The sequence below is a fragment of the Lactuca serriola genome, chromosome 9 (assembly GCF_051521515.1).
Source record: "Lactuca serriola cultivar US96UC23 chromosome 9, Lser_US96UC23_V15, whole genome shotgun sequence".
Classification (NCBI taxonomy): Eukaryota; Viridiplantae; Streptophyta; class Magnoliopsida; order Asterales; family Asteraceae; genus Lactuca; species Lactuca serriola.
Window position 1 is genome coordinate 57,553,741 of NC_136416.1, and position 19,332 is coordinate 57,573,072.

A 19,332-nucleotide genomic window follows, 5' to 3' on the forward strand; every position below is an offset into this window, starting at 1 on the left:
ATATAAATTATAAATTTGATGTTTCCAAGTTCAAATATTAAAAATACACATAAAAATAAGTTATATATGAGTCAAAATACATTAAAATAACACATAACCATAAGTTTTAGTGTTTTATATCAATCCATATACGTCGAAAAGAAAATAAAGTATAATACGAAACGATATATATTTTTAGATTAATACAAACACATCAAAAAAATTTATAACATTACCATATGTTTTTATTTAGAGAAAACTAAATAGATTTGAAAAATATCATCAACGTTTATTATGTAAATGATTTTTTTTCATATATTTTTATTCGGTTTAACCGCTTGATTTTGACCGGTTCAATCGGGTTTTTCTGAAAACCGTCCGGTTTAATCCGGTTTAGAAATCAATGTAAAACCGGTGATAGTTTAACCACTCTCTCTTCCGGTTCCCAATCCAACCAGTTCGACCACCCGGTTCAAACCGGTTTTTAAAACCTTGATAATAAATACCACCACCACCATTATCATCTGTTCATCTTCCAAAAAAATCATGTTCCAAAAATCAATAAGAATTTTGTTTAAATTCAAACAAAATTAATCCAGAACAGAAAAGCAATAAAAAAAACATATTATAAAAAAATTAATAAGAATACATATTTTACTTGTTGTGTTGTATTACAATTTCATTGAGTAAATTGGCATATCTTAAAATAGCAAAATGAAAAAAATGAGAATGATTTTGACCACAAAAATGAAAGAAGCGAATATGAAAATATTGGCCTTTGCGTCATTACTGTCTACTCATTGACTAGTACTAGTGTGTGTGGTTTAGCCTTTGTGTGCACGCACGCTAGTGAAGTAACTTTTCTGGTCGGACAAAATATGGGCCATTCAATAACCCATCGACGTCTTTTCTTTTTCGTTTAACAAAAAAAAAAAAAAATCAAAATTCCTATCGTCGATTATATTAATATTTATTTAAAAAAAATTGTTTACTTCAAAATATTTGATCATATGTATAGATTTTATTAACTTATATGATGCAGTACATATGATTTTAGGGTCTAATCAGCATGCTTTAACAATATAATATTCTGTAATGATATAGACCACATCCATTGTTTATATTAAACAATTTGATAGTTAGATTGTAGTGGTCTAATGACTAATGACCATGCTGTAGCAAAAATGAACAATAATTAATTTAAGTTAAAAATATACTAATACCTTAAATAAATATTTAAAGAATAGAATACATTATTATATGTATATAATTTCTTTTATTTTGGTTTATTACCTAATTAAAAAAAACGTTAATGGGTGAAAACAAAATAGAGACGTTAATTCATAAGTTTCGATATTGCCGGCCTTTCTTCTCATGCTTTTCTGTAAAACCAAGAGCATGACCGCAGCATACTTTTTTTCCTTATATATATAAATAGCATTACACCACCTTTCTCTTCATCTACATTCTACACTCTCCAAATTTCAAGCAAGAAAAGGCCTCTCCGATCCCAAATTCAAACACCCAACAATCAATCTTGAAAAGTAATGGGTGTTAGGATGATGAAATGGAGTCCATGGCCACCAATCTCGTCGAGAAAATTCGAGGCCAAGATTCTTGTACGCTGTCTCCAAGGCTTGCCTGAGAAAACTACAAGTGGGGATCCCCGAGATTTTTCACGATTGGGTGTTGAAGTCAATTGGAAAGGTTCTACGACATCAAGTAATCGACTTAATTTCAAGCGGAGTAGTGCGAAGAGGAATTTGACGAAGGAAGAATCGTTAAACGACGACGGAGTTGTTAAATGGAACGAAGAGTTCGTTACTGTTTGCGATTTGGTGGAATTTAGAGATGGGAATTTTCAACAGTGGGAAGTTGCATTCAGGGTGTTCGATGTAAGTCCTGAACTAATCTTCTTGGTTTTAATATGATTGATTTACTCACTGATCATCGTAATATAATCAGGGTTTCGTTTTAGGTTAAAAATTGTTAATCTTCTTTAATTTTTCAGGGTTTAAACCAAGGAGCAAAAAGACGGGTTCATACCATTGCAACTGGATCATTGAACCTTGCTGAATTCGCTCCATCCAAGCAAGAGAAAACCCCAATAAATATTCATCTTTCAATGCCTATTAGCATCGATTGTAGTCCTATACTCTCTGTAAGTTTCTTCTAAAATTCACTTTGTTCTATATCAATCATATATCCCCCATGAATAAATCTTTATGTTAATTCCATTCTCATTATGCAGCTATCACTCACCCTCCATGAATATGCCGTGCCTCTGCCATTGTCACTCAGAGACGACCCATCGGGCCTTAAAGCCGGTTTCAAAAAAGTCAAGATCTTTAAAGTAGTTTCACCTAAAAAAATATGTCATCAAGAAGAGGGAAACTGTCGATTTGGCCCAAATTCCCTCGATGGAGTTGATTCCGATGTAGATAATGCCGATTCCAATGTTACGAAGTCTCTCGATTACGGAACCCTAGCTTACGCAAATCATATCGGACGATTTTCAAACTTCAATTCAAGCAGTAGTAGTGAAGATGACGATTGGACATACAGACATTATAAATCAAAGGAAGACGATTCACATTCCGAAAGGCGAATCTCGATGCGCGGAATCTTCCCATGGCGGAAACGGAAACTGGGATTCCGGTCTCCAAAACCCAAAGGCGAACCACTTCTCAAAAAGGATGTTAAAGAAGAAGGCGGGGACGATATCGACTTTTACCGCCGAATGCTGACATCATCAGAAGGGTCAACCACGAGTCGATCTTCAATCTCGGAATTCGGAGACGATAATTTCATCATCGGTAAATGGGAAAACAAAGACTTAAAAAGTCGAGATGGTCAAATGGAAGTCAAAACACAAATTTTCTTTGCTTCAATTGACCAAAGAAGCACACGCGCCTCGGGAGAGAGCGCATGCACTTCTTTGGTCGCTACAATCGCTGATTGGTTCCAAAATAGCAACCAAGAAATGCCCGTAAAATCCGAACTCGATACTTTGATTCTAGAAGGTTCTTTAGATTGGAGAAACCTATGCGAAAACAAACTCTACACGAAAAATTTCCCCGATAAACACTTTGACCTAGAAACCGTTCTCGAATCCAAGACCCGTAATCTCATTGTGGTCCCGGAAAAGTCGTTCATCGGATTCTTCCAGCTTGACGAGGGCGTTTTTGACTTTTTACATGGTGCTATGTCGTTTGATAACATATGGGATGAGATCGATCGAATCGAGTCAGAAAAACCGTTGGTTTATATCGTGAGTTGGAACGATCATTTTTTTGTGTTGAAAGTTGACCGGGATGCTTATTATATTATTGATACTTTAGGAGAGAGGTTGTATGAGGGGTGCGATCAGGCGTATGTGATGAAGTTTGATAAAGATACATCGATTAAACGACTACCATATGAGAAAGAGGAGATCGTGGTGTCGAAAGGTAAAGAGTCGTGTAAGGAGTATATTAAAAACTTTTTGGCTGCGATTCCATTAAGGGAATTGCAAACCGATGTGGAGAAAGGGTTGGTTGATGCATCGAGCCCACTTGTTCATCATCGGCTGCAGATCGAATTTCACTACACTGAGTGTTGCGCATGAATCCAGCCCGCTTGTTCATCCTCAAGTACAAAACTCCTTTAACAAGTTCAATTTTGAAAAATCTAATTATTGTATATGTGACTTGTGTGATTGTAGAGTTTCTTGTTAATTTTTTAATGACAAAATTATATAAATGGTCCATGTGTTTTTTTATATTTGTAAGTTTCATCTCTAACTTTTTTTCGTTTTAGTTTCTTGTATGATTGGTCCTTGACCCATATAAAATGATTTTCGTATATCTTCTACTTGTTTTATATTTTCTTTTAAATGATTTATATACAAAAATAATAATAATAATAAAAATACACCACCCCCACGTACCAAAATCACAAACACTTATCTCTCTCTCTCTCTCTCTCTCTCTCTCTCTCTCCACCACTTCTGACAACTATCTATTAGGCGACAGGTCAAATCAAATCTAAATTAAAACTCATAAAACATATAGGAAAAATTAAGCAAGGGGAACTTTATGCATACCCCTGAAATTGCCTTGTGTACCCCCATGTGAGTGTAATAGTGCTTGTCTACCCCATGATTTGACGATTTATGTGAGTGGGGGTATGTATAGTAGTAACCTTAAGCAATCTACCAACAATTTAATGTGTATTTGAAGTTTGAAATGGGTATTCTGGACTGTTCCGGAAAAAATACTTATACTTTCATTTAAAAAAGGTGAAAAATCCAAAATCGCAGATGAACTTCAAAGAAAGTCGTAGATGGACTAAGTTCATCTGTGATTTTAGTCAGGTGTGAGGGTATTTATACCGGAAAAAATTAGAAAAACATAAACAAAAAACAATCTGCGAACGTACAACTTATAATCCGTGTCTGTGCTTTACCGACTTGCACATTCGCAGATCAAATAGGGAAATCGCAGATGGACTTAATCCATCTTCGATTTTGATGATTATTTTTGTAATGTTGTGTTTTTTTTGCTATTTTCTACCAAATAATTAAGAAAATTAGCTATTTTTATAATTTTCTGTATAATATATAGTCTGTTTCAGATATATTTTAAAATTATAAATTAGTTGTTGATGTATCAGTGGGCTCCACTTTGAAAGAGTGTTGATATTGCCTAGTAATTATAAAAGCTAGTGGTAATTATAAAAGCTAATGTGTGTTTCACTATCAAGTCCTCAAATCATACCTACAAAATAAAAAACAAAATCAAATTTACAGAGGAAGAGCAAAATATTTTTCAAGGATAGCAAAATCAAATTTTAAGAGGTAAAAACTAGAAGGAGATCGATATCAAACCACAATGAAATCATCGCAGGAATCGACTTCATCGTGGTCTCTTTATTAACACCAGGTCTATGCATCCGTTTTGGGAGATGGATATCGTTACGGGCAATAATCTCATGAGCATCCCGTTAGACTTTTAATGTTGAACCCCATTGTCGTCGTCTGACCTTCCATCACTAGGGTTGTTCAATATTTGGATAAAATCGAATTGTCCAATACCGGACTATTTGGTTCGGATTTTTGGATTGATTTTCAGCAAAACCGAATAGTCCAAAAAAACCGAATAACAACTTATTCTCTGTTTTTCATATGTATCTTTAACTATTTATAAATTTACTAAATTATTATTTTAGTTATTAGAAATTTTTGTCGAATATACTACTTTAAAGTTACTTCTTCTCAAAAGTTTTTTGTTAATAAAATATTAACTATAATGTATTTTCTTAGTATTTGTTCATAAATTATAATTTTTAAAAAAATAGTTTCTTTATAGATTTTGCTAATATTCAAGTTATATATTTTTCAAAATGCCTTGCTTCTTGAAATCGAATTGTAAAAACCGATCAAACCGAATTGTAATTTGGTTGGATCGGATCGGAGTTAAATTTAGTTTGGATTATTCGGATCAATGTTTTGAAAACCGAAATCTATTCGGATTCACTTGATTGGATCGGATCAAACCGATCCATCCAAACGAACACCCCTATCCATCACCACCCCCTTATCCCACTGTCGTAAACGACATAGAAGAACAACGCAATCAGCCACCACAAACCACCGCCATCAACACAGAACGAGATGATGGGGTATAGTGGTGGGCTAGAATGACGGGTCAAGGGTTAAGAGGCCGTCGGTGGTGGCCAAGGCGGAGCTGTGGATTTGGTGTTGGTGGCGGTGGCACCGGTAGGAAAGAGAGAATAGAAATGTCCCAAGAAATTAGAAAAGGTTAAGGTTAAGGGTATGGGGCTTTTAATTAAAATTAAACAAAAGATAAAAAGAAACTAAAAAGATATAAAAGTAATTTTAAAATAATCGGGCAAATATCTTCAATGTGAATGGAGACATGGAAGTTTGTTAAAAAGTCAACAAATTGCCGTTTCATAATTTTTGGGAGTGGCTGACAATGGATAGAGTTATGTACGGAAACTCTTAGCATTGACTTGATGACTTAATGACTTATGTGTGAAAATTGACCACTGACTTTGATGACTGGCGGGAATTATGCAATTAATTAATATTCATACATTTTCATTTCATCACATATCAAATGTTTTCTAAGCAAACCAAATCTAAAGGAAGTTTAATATTATTGTGAGTGTCTCTATAAAGCCACCATTAGCTACTAAAATGGAATGTTGGGCCTGTAGAAAGCGTAAATCATTGCTATATTGGTTGTTGATGTCGATTATGATACATATTCTTATGGCTGGGCTAACACAAAGTAATTGTATAGAAGAGGAGAGAAAAACACTACTCGAAATCAAAGCTTCCCATATGAAGTCATATGATTCCGAAAATGACCATTTTCTCCCTACTTGGGTTGATAATTATGACAGTAGTACCCCTGGGGATAGGGGCTGCGACTGTTGTGATTGGGAGAGAGTCAACTGCAACACAACCACCGGACATGTCACAGATCTTTCTTTGTACAATTTGAGAGGGGTGGAGGCCGAGAGCAAGTTTTGGCCATTGAATTTTTCCTTGTTTCTTCATTTTAAGGAATTGAGAAGTCTCAATTTGTCATATGATTATCTTGATCATAAAGCGATTATGAAGACAGGTAATTCATGAACACAACATCCAACTAATTTATGCGCTCAAAGACGCTTCTTAGGTAACTTAATTAGTAATTGAATAGTATTTTTCTATATATAAAAGGCCAAACACAAGATTTTATGTGTACTTCAGATCTTGCAATTCATGCTACAACTTTTTAGTATTTACCAATGTTGCTCCAAAAGTTGTCCTTTCTATATCACAAGATCACTAAGATGTTTTCTCTTTTTCAGGGCTTAGAAGGTTGTTGAGTTTGAACAAGTTGGAGATACTAGACCTCAGTTTCAATACTGATATTGATAACGACATCCTTCCATCATTGAGAAAATTCACTTCACTCAAAGTATTGGATCTTAGTTACACTGGATTGAATGGAAACTTCCCTATCAGTGGCATGTTATCGTCTTTTCATGTCTTCTTTTTAAGTTATCATGCACACATGCACAAATGTATGCTTTAAAGATACTTGCACCCTCTTCAATTTTCAAATGATTTGCAGAATTTGCTGCTTTAGAGAACTTGGAGATGTTGGATCTAAGCTACTGTGGCTTCAATGGTATCTTTGAGATTCAAGGTAATCAATATCATCATAAATCTATCATGCCAATATATTCACCTAATTGGATTCATACACGAATCCCTCTTTTGCAAGTTGCAACATTATATATAACCATGTATATATAGCAGATTGACTCTTTCATGTGTTGAAATTTAAACTTTTACCTTTCTTTTCTGGTAGAGATAGTAATATCCTACAATCAAGTCACTCGGTTAGATATAATAACAATTCTTTTAGGGGAAGGATAACAGTATTAAAAAAATGGATATAAATGTATATACATGTATATCTCCTAAACAGCTTTGTGGTTGTATCAAACTATAGCTTATAAATTCGATTGCTTCATTCCTTAATATAGGTTCTGATAGGGTTTCCATATTCTGGAAGTTGAAAACTTTAAATCTTGGGTCCAACAGATTTAATGAAAGCATTGTAACATTTTTAAATACCCTTTCATCGATTACAAGCTTGGATATTAGCAACAATCCAATGTCAGGACCATTTCCAGCTCAAGGTACGTACATATAATTCCTTGTGAAGTTGTAAGAGCATCAATTTCAAACCATGTGAATTTAATCGATTTCATTTTGTTCTCAATTTACGTACCATTTGTACTTATGTACCACTGATAAATAAAAAGGTAGCTCTGTTTCAAGCATAATTGTGTCTACCCCTGGTATAATGATGTACAAAGAATAATGAACATATAATTCTCCAAACTATCTTTCAAAATATACATCTGATTGAAATATGTTTTTCTTTTTTTACGGGTTGTAAGAGCTTATCAAGATTGAAATGGCTGGAGAGTATAAATCTTTCAGAAAACAATTTCAACAAGAGCATCATATCATGCCTAAGAGTTAACTTGGGTAAATTGTGTATTGTGTATTATACGGGTAAAGATACAAAGGAATATAAATAGAATTCATATTTACAGTTAGCCTCCTCTAACTATTCAAGTAATCTAATATAGACTAAACTACTTTGTCTAATATTCCCCCTCAAGCTAATGTCGGGTATCGACTTGTAGCTTGGATCTAAGATTCGTAAACCGTTGAGTAGGTAGCGGTTTGGTGAAGACATCCGCTATCTGATCTTCAGTAGAGATATGTTGAATGGATAGTTTCTTGTCCGCAACCTTTTCTCGAACAAAGTGAAAGTCAACCTCAACATGTTTTGTTCGTGCGTGGAAGACTGGATTTGCAGATAAATAAGTGGCTCCAAGATTATCACACCACAGAACCGAAGTTGTAGTAGTGGGAGCACGAAGTTCACGCATGAGAGATTCTAACCAGGTAACTTCAGCGACGGTATCGGCTAAGGCCTTGTATTCAGATTCTGTGGAGGAACGAGACACAGTCTTCTGCTTTTTGGCTGACCACGAGACAAGATTAGAACCAAGATATATAGCAAATCCCCCGGTGGATCGGCGGTCATCTGGACAACCAGCCCAGTCTGCATCAGAGTACGCATGCAGAGAAGGAGAGTGTGCATCAGTATAAGCATGCAACGTGGAGTCTAGGTTGCGCCGGAAGCGAAGGCCGTGATTAACAGTGCCTTATAAGTAACGAAGTATGCGCTTGACCGCCGACCAATGGTTCTCTGTTGGAGAATGCATAAATTGGCAAATTTTGTTGACAGCATAACTAATATCTGGCCTAGATAAAGTTGCATATTGTAGAGCCCCAACGACCTGACGATATCGTACAGGGTTCTCAAACGGCGGACTGTCCCCAAGAGCTAAATTGGCGGTTGTGGTAATGGGGGTGTCAACAGGTTTAGCATGAGATAGTCCAGCTTTTTGAAGAATTTCCAAGATGTACTTTCTTTGGGATAGAATAAGATCAGGTCCTTGTTTAGTCACCTCTATCCTAAGAAAATAAGAGAGAGGACCCATATCCTGAACTGCAAAGGTTGTACTCAATCGGTTGACAATGTTGTCAATGGCAATAGGATTGTTACCCGTAAGGATGATGTCATCCACATAAACAAGCATGTACAAAAGGGTGCCGCCAGAGGAGTATATGAACAAGGAAGGATCGGTTTTAGATCCCCGAAAACCAAGAGAGACCAATGCTCGTGAGAGACGATGAAACCAGGCCCGTGGTGCTTGTTTGAGCCCGTAGAGGGATTTGTGAAGACGACATACATGATTCGGACGTTTCGGATCCGTAAAGCCAGGTGGTTGTCGAAGATAAACAGTCTCTGTCAGATCACCGTGAAGAAATGCATTTTGAACATCCAATTGACGAAGAGGCCAACATTGTGAGACTGCAAGAGAAAGAACAACTCTAACGGTTGTAAATTTGATGACCGGGCTAAACGTCTCATGGTAATCAATACCAGGTTGTTGATGAAAACCTTTGGCAACGAGTCTAGCTTTGTAACGTTTGACAGCACCTGATTGATCTCTCTTAATTTTGTAGACCCACTTACAGTCAACAATATTGGCATGCTTAACAGGAGGGATTAAGGACCAAGTGCCATTGCGTATAAGCGCATTATATTCTTCAGCCATGGCTTTCCGCCATTGGGGAGACTGATTAGCAACAGAGAATGACGAAGGCTCAATGTCGTTGGGTGCTGAAGTGTGATATGCTGTTGGGTCATAAGGAACCCGTGGTTTTGGATTGGGACGCAGATTCGCGGGACGAGCCCGATTTGACGTGGCTGTCGTGGTCGGTTCAGCAGCGACCGGTTGAGTAGTGACCGGTTCAGCAGTAGCCGGTGTAGTGGTGACGGGTTCAGCAGTGGGAGCTGTTGGTTCGTCGACGGGTTCGTTGACAAAATCGGGTGTTGTAGATGGTATGGGGGTTTGCCGACGTTGGCGAACGTAGGTACGAAGCGGTATGTTTGCTGATGGCGTATCGATGGGAGCTTGATCAGTAAGGTAGCTAGATACGTAAGGATCTGGTGGTGATGGTTTAGGAATTTGGTGACCAAATGTGTCGGACTGAAAGGGGAAGTGTTGTTCGTTGAAATGAACATGTCGGACAATGTAAATTCGTCCGGTGGTGATATCTAGACACCGATAGCCATGATGTGATGGAGTATAGCCGAGGAAAACACAGGCTATGGACCGTAAATCCATCTTGTGCTTGTTATAGGGTCTAATATGAGGAAAACATTGTAAGCCAAAGACCCGTAAGAATGAATAGTTAGGTTTCTGTGTGAACAGGTATTCAAAGGGAGATTTGTTAGCAAGGTTCCGTGAGGGCATCCGATTAATGAGATAAACAGTGGTGTCATAAGCAAAGTGCCAATACTTACGCGGAACCCCGGATTGTGAAAGAAGTGTGAGGCCGGTTTCGACCACATGCCGGTGGCGGCGTTCAACAACGCCGTTCTGTTCACTTGTGTGGGGGCATGAAAGTCGGTGAATAATCCCAAGAGAGGTGAGAAATTGTGATAGATTTCGAAATTCCCCACCCCAGTCGGTTTGGACAGATTTAATTTTGGTACTAAATTGACGTTCGATCATGATGGTAAACTGTTTAAAAACGCCTAACACATCCAACTTCTGTTTCAACGGAAAGAACCACATATATTTAGAGTAATCATCAACACACAATAATAAATAGTGATGACCATGAATAGAAGGGATAGGGGCGGGGCCCCATACATCACACACAATTAAATCCAAAAAATGATTACTCTTAAAATTTAAGGAAGACAAATGTAATTTAGACGATTTGCCAATATGACAAGAATTACAAAAAGAAACAGAATTTTTATTGCAAACTGGAAGACTAAATCTAGAGAGCATAGTATTTAAAAGCTGGGAGTGCGGATGTCCAAGTCTTTGGTGCCAAATGTCTGGAGAAACACGAACAACTGTAAAAGCAACTTTCGGAAGACTGCAAAATTGTGGGAGACGCATAGAATAGAGTCCGTTGTTACTTGGACCCGTGAGGAGGGTGGTGCGTGTGAGCTTGTCCTTAACAGCAAAAAAAGAGGAGTGAAATTCAAAGAAAACATGATTATCTTGACAGAAACGTTGAACAGAAAGAAGATTTTTTTTTTATTTCTGGAACATGAAGAATATTTGGGAGAGAGAAGGTTTTAGAGGGTGAGTGAAAACTAGTGGAACCGACATGAAGGATAGGTAAGCCCTTACCATTGCCAACGTGGAGGAAATCATCACCGTAGTAAGGTTCATGGTGATCGAAGGTCGAAGTGTCTTGTGTGACATGGCTGTTTGACCCAGTATCAGGAACCCAAGTGTGCATTTGTTGAGATCTGAAGTCTGCGAAATTGGCAGATGGTTGCTGAGGTGGTCGTTTCATGGTAGCGGGATCACGGTTACGGCATTGGGAGGGTACATGACCAATGCCACACCTATTGCAGGTTCCGTAAATAGTGTTCTAATTGGTTGCCCAGTTGAACTGTTGGTTTCTGTTTCCCCCTGTTTGCTGATTGGACGAGCCTCGTCCACGACTGCGGCCACGTCCGCGAGAATTCTGGGAACGAGATGAGTAGAATGCCTGAGCAGGTTGGTTAACCGGTTGTAGTTGTAAACCAAGTTGAGATGCCAGCTGTTGTAGAGCTTGAATTGTATCAGCTTGAGGAGCAGATGTAGTAGAGGGTAGTCGATTGGTGGTAGCAGTAAAAGCTTGAATAGGAGAGATGGCAGGTGCAGATTTCCGAATCATATAGTCATGATCTGATAAGAGGCCCTGTAGCTCGACAAAGGTGATGGGATGTTCTTAGGCGAGAAGGTTAGACTTAAGGCCATTGTATTCATCGTAGAGACCGGAAACAACAAACATAACGAGGTCCTTTTCTTTGACCGGTTCTCCAATGTTTGCGAGGGCTTCGGCGTATTCTTTGGCTCTGGAAAGAAAGGTAGAGATAGATTCTTCGGGTTGCATCTCTATCTTGAGTAGTTGTGACTTGAGGGTGTATTCCCTAGAGATCGATTGAGGAGCATATGCACGTGCGAGGGAGAGCCATATATCTCTGGAGGTATCGCCTTGAACATGTGGGAAGGAGGCTTCGGAGATTGTAGAGATGATCAACATGCGAACGTGTGCATCATTCAAGATCCAGATAGCATAATCTGGATTCTGTTGAGTTTTGGGTTGTGCTTCGGTGGATACACCTGGTAGTGTTTGAGATGGACATGGAAGAGAGCCATCAACGTATTGGAAAAAATTGTTTGTGATAAGAAACGGCTGGATCATTGTTTTCCAGAAACCGTAATTTGTTGGAGATAGGGTGAAAGCAAATTTGTGTGAGTTGTGCGAGTGTTTTTCTGCTGTTGTGAAGGCTTGAATTGCCATGGTGAGCTAACGAAAAAGCCAGGAGAAAAAAAAATGTTGTTGCAGAGGGTAGGGCCGGCTAGCTCTAATACCAAGTTAACTTGGGTAAATTGTGTATTGTGTATTATACGGGTAAAGATACAAAGGAATATAAATAGAATTCATATTTACAGTTAGCCTCCTCTAACTATTCAAGTAATCTAATATAGACTAAACTACTTTGTCTAATACTAAGTGTCCTCCCATCCCTCAAGATTCTTGATCTTGCATCTTCTAAGTCATTGGGAGGTTCCTTTCCCATCCAAGGCATGTTTATCTTAAAAGATTCATCAATATAGAAATCAAATACATTAATTTCTATATTTTCTAATCGTTTTATTAAACCGATTAGTACGTTTCTCTATCTAATTCAGAATTCCTTCATTTGTCTGATTTGGAAGTCCTTCTCTTGAGAGGTAATGGTTTCAATGGAACTATACCAATCAAAGGTAACATTCTTTCATTGTTACACATAATTAACAACATTATTATTGGTGTAAGAACTCAACCAAAGATTAAAGATTACATATATGTAACCCACTCTTGTTGTCATCCAGCTTTTGCATCTTTCCACCATCTGGAGGTCTTAGATTTGAGTCACAACAGTTTTGTTGGAAGCATCCCATCAACAATACAAACATTAGCTTCCCTAAGAGCTGTCTCATTCGGTTACAATAATCTTAATGGCTCATTACCTTATCATGGTAAGTTATCTTAAGCATGCACTTTTGAGTGTTGCAACTTACCTTTTGAATTTCATGGCTTAGACATAACTTTTTTTTTCTCCTTTAACAGGGTTTTGTGAGTTTTAAAAACCTCCGTGAGTTGGATCTTAGTAACAACATGCTCCATGGAACTCTGCCTCAGTGTTTGAAAAATCTAACATCTCTTAACTTGTTGGATATTTCTTCAAATCGATTCACTGGAAAACTTGTGTCATCACTCATTGCTAATCTTACATCGCTTGAGTACATTGATTTTAGTCATAACATATTTGAAGGTTCTTTCTCCTTCAGCTTGTTCTCCAATCATTCAAAGCTTGAGGTAATTCGATTTTCAAGCGACAATGACAGATTTGAGGTGTAAACCGAAGAGCCTATAGGTTGGATTCCAACGTGTTATCCCTGGGTTTCTAATTCACCAACACAAGTTACACACAGTAGACTTGTCTCACAACTCCTTCGAGGGACACATCCCAAATTGGTTGATCAAAAATAATATGAATCTACAAGTTCTTAAGCTAAGGAGCAATTTGTTTGAGGGTATATCGCTGTATAGGAATGCGAAGATGAATTGGTTGGATATATCTGGAAATCATATGATAGGTACTATTCTCGACAACATACCAAAGTTCTTTCCCAACATTAAGTATTTAAATTTGTCCATGAATGCTTTAAGTGGTGTTATTCCATCCTCAAATGGTGAATTGAGTGAATTAGAGATGCTGGATTTATCTTGTAATGGGTTATCAGGAGAAGTACCAAAGGGATTGTTTACAGGTACTATGGATACATTAATACTATCAAAGAACAAATTGCATGGCCAGATACTCTCAGGAAACTTAAGCTGGGGTTACCTCCAATGGGTTTACTTAGACAACAATCATTTCACAGGGAAAATTGGAAATTACAACAAAGAAAGACCTGTATATCTGATTGTTCTAGATATTAGCAATAACTTTTTTACAGGTGTCATCTCTGAATGGATAAGCAACATGGATGAGTTGTCTGATATCTCACATAACGAAGACCACAAAACGAAGTTCAGTATACAACAAAAATGCTCTTTCTTAGCTACAAGGGTGGGATCCTTGATTACATGGCGGGATTTGAATTTTCATGTAACAAACTAACAGGTGAAATTCCAGAAGAACTGGGGTTGTTAACCCAACTTCGTGCTTTAAACCTGTCTCACAATCACCTCACTGGACCCATTCCAGTGAACTTATCAAATCTTGCGAAGATAGAGAGCTTGGACCTTTCTTCAAATGGTTTGACCGGAAAAGTTCCAATCGAATTGATTAAGCTGACTTCTCTATCTATTTTCAATCTTTCTCACAACAATCTCTCAGGTAGACTCCCTGAGATGAAAGCACAGTTTGGCACCTTTATGGAGGAAAGCTATGAAGGGAATCCTCTTCTTTGTGGACCACCACTTGAGAATAAATGCAGGGGCAATGCACAGGTGGTGACTAATCCATGGGATGAAGAAGACAATGAGAAATGGTATGGTATCGATATGACATGCTTTTATGCAAGTTCTTGTTCCACATGTTTCGTGTTATTATTGGGATTTGTTGCAATTCTTTACACCAATCCTCAGTGGCGTAGAAGGTGGCTAGATAGGGTTTAAGATTGTATGTTTATATGTTCTTACTTTGTTTATGATTCTGTAAGCGTACAAGGTTAAAATTGTCTGCTACACAGTTGATACATTAAAATAATATAAAATTTTGGATAAAGTATTGATAACAACCACAAACATAGAATCATAGATGGTGGTGTAATGCTTAAATAAGAAAAATTTATGAAAAGTATTAAGAAAGAAGGAACCATTAACAAATAAAACAATGCTTATACCTTCATGAACATTTTATTATTTATTATTATAAGTAGAAGAGTAAAATGATCATTGTTATAGTTCAACAGAGACATGTTTTCAGTAAAATACAATTTTCCAGTGATTCAGATCCTAGTCAATTCTATCAAGTTTGACTTGAAGCTATACTCAATAACGAAAATACTTTAGAAAAATTTGTAAAAACTAAAAAAATATTACTTTCCGAAAAGCAAAAAGAAACAAAAGCAACATCGGCCAGCCCATCACCTGTGTATGCTTCTATCTGTCCGTTTTTGAACTGTTTGAGCTTTGGAACTTCCACCGCAATCAACAATTGGATCCCTTCAACCTAACATCCAATTTCACATAAGCAATCCCAACACCTTATATTATTATTTCTAGATATACTTTCAAATCCTAAATTTCAATGTGAGAATTATCCATTAATCAGGTTTGCATCATCAAACCCTAGATTACGTTGAATTGGAGTTCATATTTTGATTGTCGGTTTGCTTTTAAACAGCTGAATTTTTTTACATTTTTAAATGAACTTGATATGGATTTTTTTGGATATGTTTTGAGTGAAAAAGATACTGCAGAACTTTATAACAAATATTTGGATCTTTGAAGTTACCTAAAAAGCCTATTCGAATTTTTCGTTAACAATTCTAATTCCTTTGTGAATTTTACTAGATATAGTTTTAGATCCTAACCTTTAATCTCATCTAAGTTTATCTATTTTTTTTTACTTCCATTCTATCATCTTTCACCTATATGCACTTTCACATTTTTTCCCCTGACATTGATATGGATTTTGGCCTCTTTTAATGGAAAAAAGCTCTGTAAGAAAGAAGAATTGTGGATTGTTGGATTTATGGTGAAATGTGTACTTTGAAAAACGCTAATTTTGTTCTAAATTGTTACAAGGTAGGTCTTGAGACTTGAGAGGATTCTGAAGTTGGTGTGTTTAAATTATTAGGTGAAGAAAATGAGTTCCATAAGTGAAAATGTAGATAGGCTTACTTGCTTGCCTGAAGAGATTACTTCACATATACTCTCTCTAATTCCTATAAGATTGGCAGTGCAAACAAGCATTCTATCAAAAAGATGGAGGTACACTTGGATGTTGCTCAAGAAGCTCGACTTCAATGATTATCCACTTGTATTTGATAGAGATTCCTTATCAAAATTTGTGGATAATGTATTCGAGCTTTGCAAAACATCCCACATCGAAGTATTCCGGTTACACTTTACTTACATTTGGGTTCGAAAATCAAGCGTGTCAAAGTGGATTAATGAAGCCATTAGGTTAAACATTCGAGAGCTTGACATACAAGTCTTGCTGCTTGAGTTGCCTCTAAGGTTGTTCACGTGCAAGACCCTCACAAAATTAAGATTAGTTGAGAGTTGTTTTGAGACAGGTGTTTTGAACTTTCCATCTCCAGTCATACTTCCTAGTGTGAAAACCCTTGACATAAGTGTTAGAAGCAAACCTTGTGTCAATGCATTTAAACTCATCCATGGTTGCCCAATACTTGAAAGTTTATCTCTGCAAGTAGCATGGCGTAATGATGAAGAAGAATATAATTTCAATATTCCTAGTTTGAAGCGATTGGAACTAAGAACACTGAAATGTATATCAGTTATCAACAAAGTTGTTCTCAATGTCCCTAATCTTGAATACTTCCTTGTTGGTGGGGTCTTGTGTTCTCTATTTGTGATGAAAGATTTGTCAAATTTAGTTGAGGCAAGCGTTTCTTTTTTTGATGTAAGATTTAATCATCTGGAGGCTGAGCTTCTAAACGGAATGAGTGGAGCTAAGTCACTTTCATGGTCCACATCAACAGTTGATGTAAGTTTCTTTCAAAAACTTCAACGTATTACTCTCTTCTTTCGTCACACCTTTTAATTAGGGTTAAAGTCGAATAATTGTAACCAAGTCCCTTGAATTACCTAACTTTGTTTCAATTTAGTCACTTTTACCGGTTTTTGTGCTGACTTGGGCATTAGCAGTTGATCACAAAATTTGGCTCAACCGGTAAAAATTACCAACTTGGAACAAAGTTAAATAGTTCAAAGGGCATAGGATGTATTAAACTTTTAGTGACCTTGTTAATCAAATGGTTGTTTCTTTTTGACTTAATAGGCTTAACGGGTTAAAGCACTTATTTTGAAAACTATACATGGTTGTTTCTTTTTTACTTAATTTGGACATAATTAATTAATGAGTTATGCGAAAAAAAATTGGCTTAATGTATTAATACAACAATCCTTTACATATTTTCACGTATTATTTTTTTCTCCAAACTCCTCTTAGGTTAAACTTGATGAATATTGTGTAAGTTGTTTACTGAAATGTAATGGCAAAATGATAATTTGGTCTCATTCATACCATTTATTCGGTCTAAAAATGAAAAAAAAAAATTATGCACGCAACATTTTATCCACACATACATCATTAATCTTTCAACCACTTTACTCGTACATTACTTGATAACATAAAAGAAAAAAATAACAACTCTCCGTACACTTGAAAGGATTCTTGTTTTCATCCATTGAGCACCATGTCTTTTGTTGAAGGTACCATTGAATTCACATCTGCCTAAGTTTCCCAATTTGAAACACATGGAGTTGAAGGGTTCATGTTCTCGATGGTTGTCAATGTTTCATGTGCTTGAAAACTCTTCTGAGTTGGAACATTTATGTATTGATGAGGTAATCGCATTGTTTCCAACTCTATCATGTTTTATTCTATGCTTCCAAACTTCTTTTCCCACCTATAACATAACATTTGGTTCTTCTCAATAGCCAGAAGAATCATGTTGGATTGAGCCGCAACCAATTCCCACTTGTATGCTTTCAAAACTTACAACCTTGAAATTTAAAAAATGCAAGGGTCGGAAATGGGATTTACAATTCCTAGAATATATTTTGGGGAATTCTGAGGTTTTGAAGACACTAACAATCATCACTTCTGTAAGCTTGACCCCGAAAAAAGAAATGTGGTTGTGTGCACAGTTGTTAAAGTTTCCAAGGGCTTCAAGGTCTTGCGAGATTCATTTTGTTGGGAATTGGTCTCATTATACATGTAACTAGTTTTTTTGTCCTAAGAAGAATGTATGTATGTATATATGTATTATGCAATGACTTATATTGTGTATGTTTCATTTTGCATGGGAGATAAGTTATGCAATGACATTCAAGTGTATATATACATTTTGTGATAGTTACAAGATATCTATGGAAATGTTCAGCATGTTATTTCAATTTTACATTATTAGAAAGGATTTCTGATTGATAGTTAAACTTTAAACTATGTGTTGGTTGACATTTTAGGAGTTCGATGGATTGTTCTTTAAAATTTCAAAAAGTAAATTATAATTCTAGATTCAAGTATTGCTGATTTCTTCATTTTTTGTCTCAAAAAGTTTTCTAATTACAAGTTTATTTATTATTTGAGGGTATTGTAATTGGTTTTTTGTATGTTCAAAGTGAATGGTCATTTTATTTGGAATAGAAACTAAACTTGATTGAAACCAAAATGCAATGATAGATAATGAAGCTAAAATATGAGATATATAGATCTAAAAGCTTTTGACTACCTAATGGAATAAAGATAGAACAACCAGAAAAGAAATCTAAATGATTATCCCCCTGCCCTGATCAGAAGGTTTCTCTAAAAGCGGATGCCTCCAAATTACTAACCTAGGGATTGGGTGCAAAACAGTATATACATATATATATATATATATATATATATATATATATATATATATATATATATATATATATATATATATATATATATAGTACAAGAGGTGTAATATGCGGTTGGATAAATGATGTCTCATTATAACCTATAAAATTGTAATTATGAATAGAAACGTAAAACATAGAATGAATAAAGAAACTCTAGTTAAATGTTTATCTCATGGACTAGGATTAAAGCCATAAACTATAACATAGTTTGTGGCACATATTCTATTCTGTAATACTCCTTACAAACACAATGACTAAAATCAAAGTTATTAATCTAAGTAATTGCTACCAATAGGCAAAATAAACTAAAAAATGATTACAAAAATAGATAATAACTTGAAATGGTAACGAGCTTTCAATTTTATTCATATTTAGTAGCTGAGGTTTTTTTGTACTTGATTTACCTTTAAATTATTTGAAATTGTTTACATTTTACCTTTATGACCGGTTGTAATCGGTTATAAGGATAAATTGTTAATAATTTCAAATAATTCAAGGATAAATTATCAAGCACGAAAAAAAATTCAATAACTAAATATAAATAA

General features: G+C 36.0%; 3 protein-coding genes, 1 long non-coding RNA gene and 1 pseudogene across 6 annotated transcripts; 4 read left to right on the forward strand and 1 right to left on the reverse strand.

Annotated features, from left to right (window-relative positions):
- Positions 1-1,407: 1,407 nt before the first annotated feature.
- On the forward strand, positions 1,408-3,762 carry LOC145074472 (uncharacterized). The gene is made up of 3 exons (XM_079020839.1): positions 1,408-1,874; positions 1,991-2,140; positions 2,231-3,762. The coding sequence occupies exons 1-3, from the start codon at positions 1,527-1,529 to the stop codon at positions 3,584-3,586; spliced, it is 1,854 nt and encodes a 617-aa protein (XP_078876965.1). The 5' UTR covers positions 1,408-1,526; the 3' UTR covers positions 3,587-3,762.
- Positions 3,763-6,118: 2,356 nt separating this feature from the next.
- On the forward strand, positions 6,119-8,220 carry LOC145074491 (uncharacterized). The gene is made up of 3 exons (XR_013691869.1): positions 6,119-6,614; positions 6,844-7,184; positions 7,528-8,220. It is a non-coding gene; the product is annotated as an uncharacterized LOC145074491 (long non-coding RNA).
- Positions 8,221-9,314: 1,094 nt separating this feature from the next.
- Positions 9,315-14,878, forward strand: LOC145075719 (receptor-like protein 14; annotated as a pseudogene). Its single transcript, XR_013692496.1, has 2 exons — positions 9,315-13,173; positions 13,265-14,878. The product of XR_013692496.1 is annotated as a receptor-like protein 14 (transcript).
- LOC145075718 (uncharacterized) lies at positions 11,876-12,451 on the reverse strand. The gene has a single exon (XM_079021854.1). The coding sequence runs from the start codon at positions 12,449-12,451 to the stop codon at positions 11,876-11,878; it is 576 nt and encodes a 191-aa protein (XP_078877980.1).
- A 420-nt stretch (positions 14,879-15,298) lies between the features above and the next one.
- Positions 15,299-18,188, forward strand: LOC145076813 (FBD-associated F-box protein At4g10400-like). 2 transcript variants are annotated; one of them, XM_079022615.1, is made up of 4 exons: positions 15,299-15,479; positions 15,960-16,880; positions 17,609-17,743; positions 17,841-18,043. In XM_079022615.1, the coding sequence occupies exons 2-4, from the start codon at positions 16,017-16,019 to the stop codon at positions 17,904-17,906; spliced, it is 1,065 nt and encodes a 354-aa protein (XP_078878741.1). In that variant the 5' UTR covers positions 15,299-15,479; positions 15,960-16,016; the 3' UTR covers positions 17,907-18,043. The 2 variants fall into 2 exon arrangements, with proteins under 2 accessions (XP_078878741.1, XP_078878740.1); XM_079022614.1 differs by having other exon boundaries at positions 15,301-15,479; positions 17,837-18,188.
- Positions 18,189-19,332: the final 1,144 nt, after the last annotated feature.

Bases quoted from the DNA above. Each gene is read 5' to 3' on its own strand.
- LOC145074472 (XM_079020839.1), top strand. From the start codon at position 1,527: ATGGGTGTTAGGATGATGAAATGGAGTCCATGGCCACCAATCTCGTCG. The intron at 1,875-1,990 runs GTAAGTCCTGAA...TTAATTTTTCAG, and splicing joins TTGCATTCAGGGTGTTCGAT to GGTTTAAACCAAGGAGCAAA. The intron at 2,141-2,230 runs GTAAGTTTCTTC...CTCATTATGCAG, and splicing joins ATTGTAGTCCTATACTCTCT to CTATCACTCACCCTCCATGA.
- LOC145075718 (XM_079021854.1), bottom strand. From the start codon at position 12,451: ATGGCAATTCAAGCCTTCACAACAGCAGAAAAACACTCGCACAACTCA.
- LOC145076813 (XM_079022614.1), top strand. From the start codon at position 16,017: ATGAGTTCCATAAGTGAAAATGTAGATAGGCTTACTTGCTTGCCTGAA. The intron at 16,881-17,608 runs GTAAGTTTCTTT...CTTTTGTTGAAG, and splicing joins GGTCCACATCAACAGTTGAT to GTACCATTGAATTCACATCT. The intron at 17,744-17,836 runs GTAATCGCATTG...TCTTCTCAATAG, and splicing joins AACATTTATGTATTGATGAG to CCAGAAGAATCATGTTGGAT.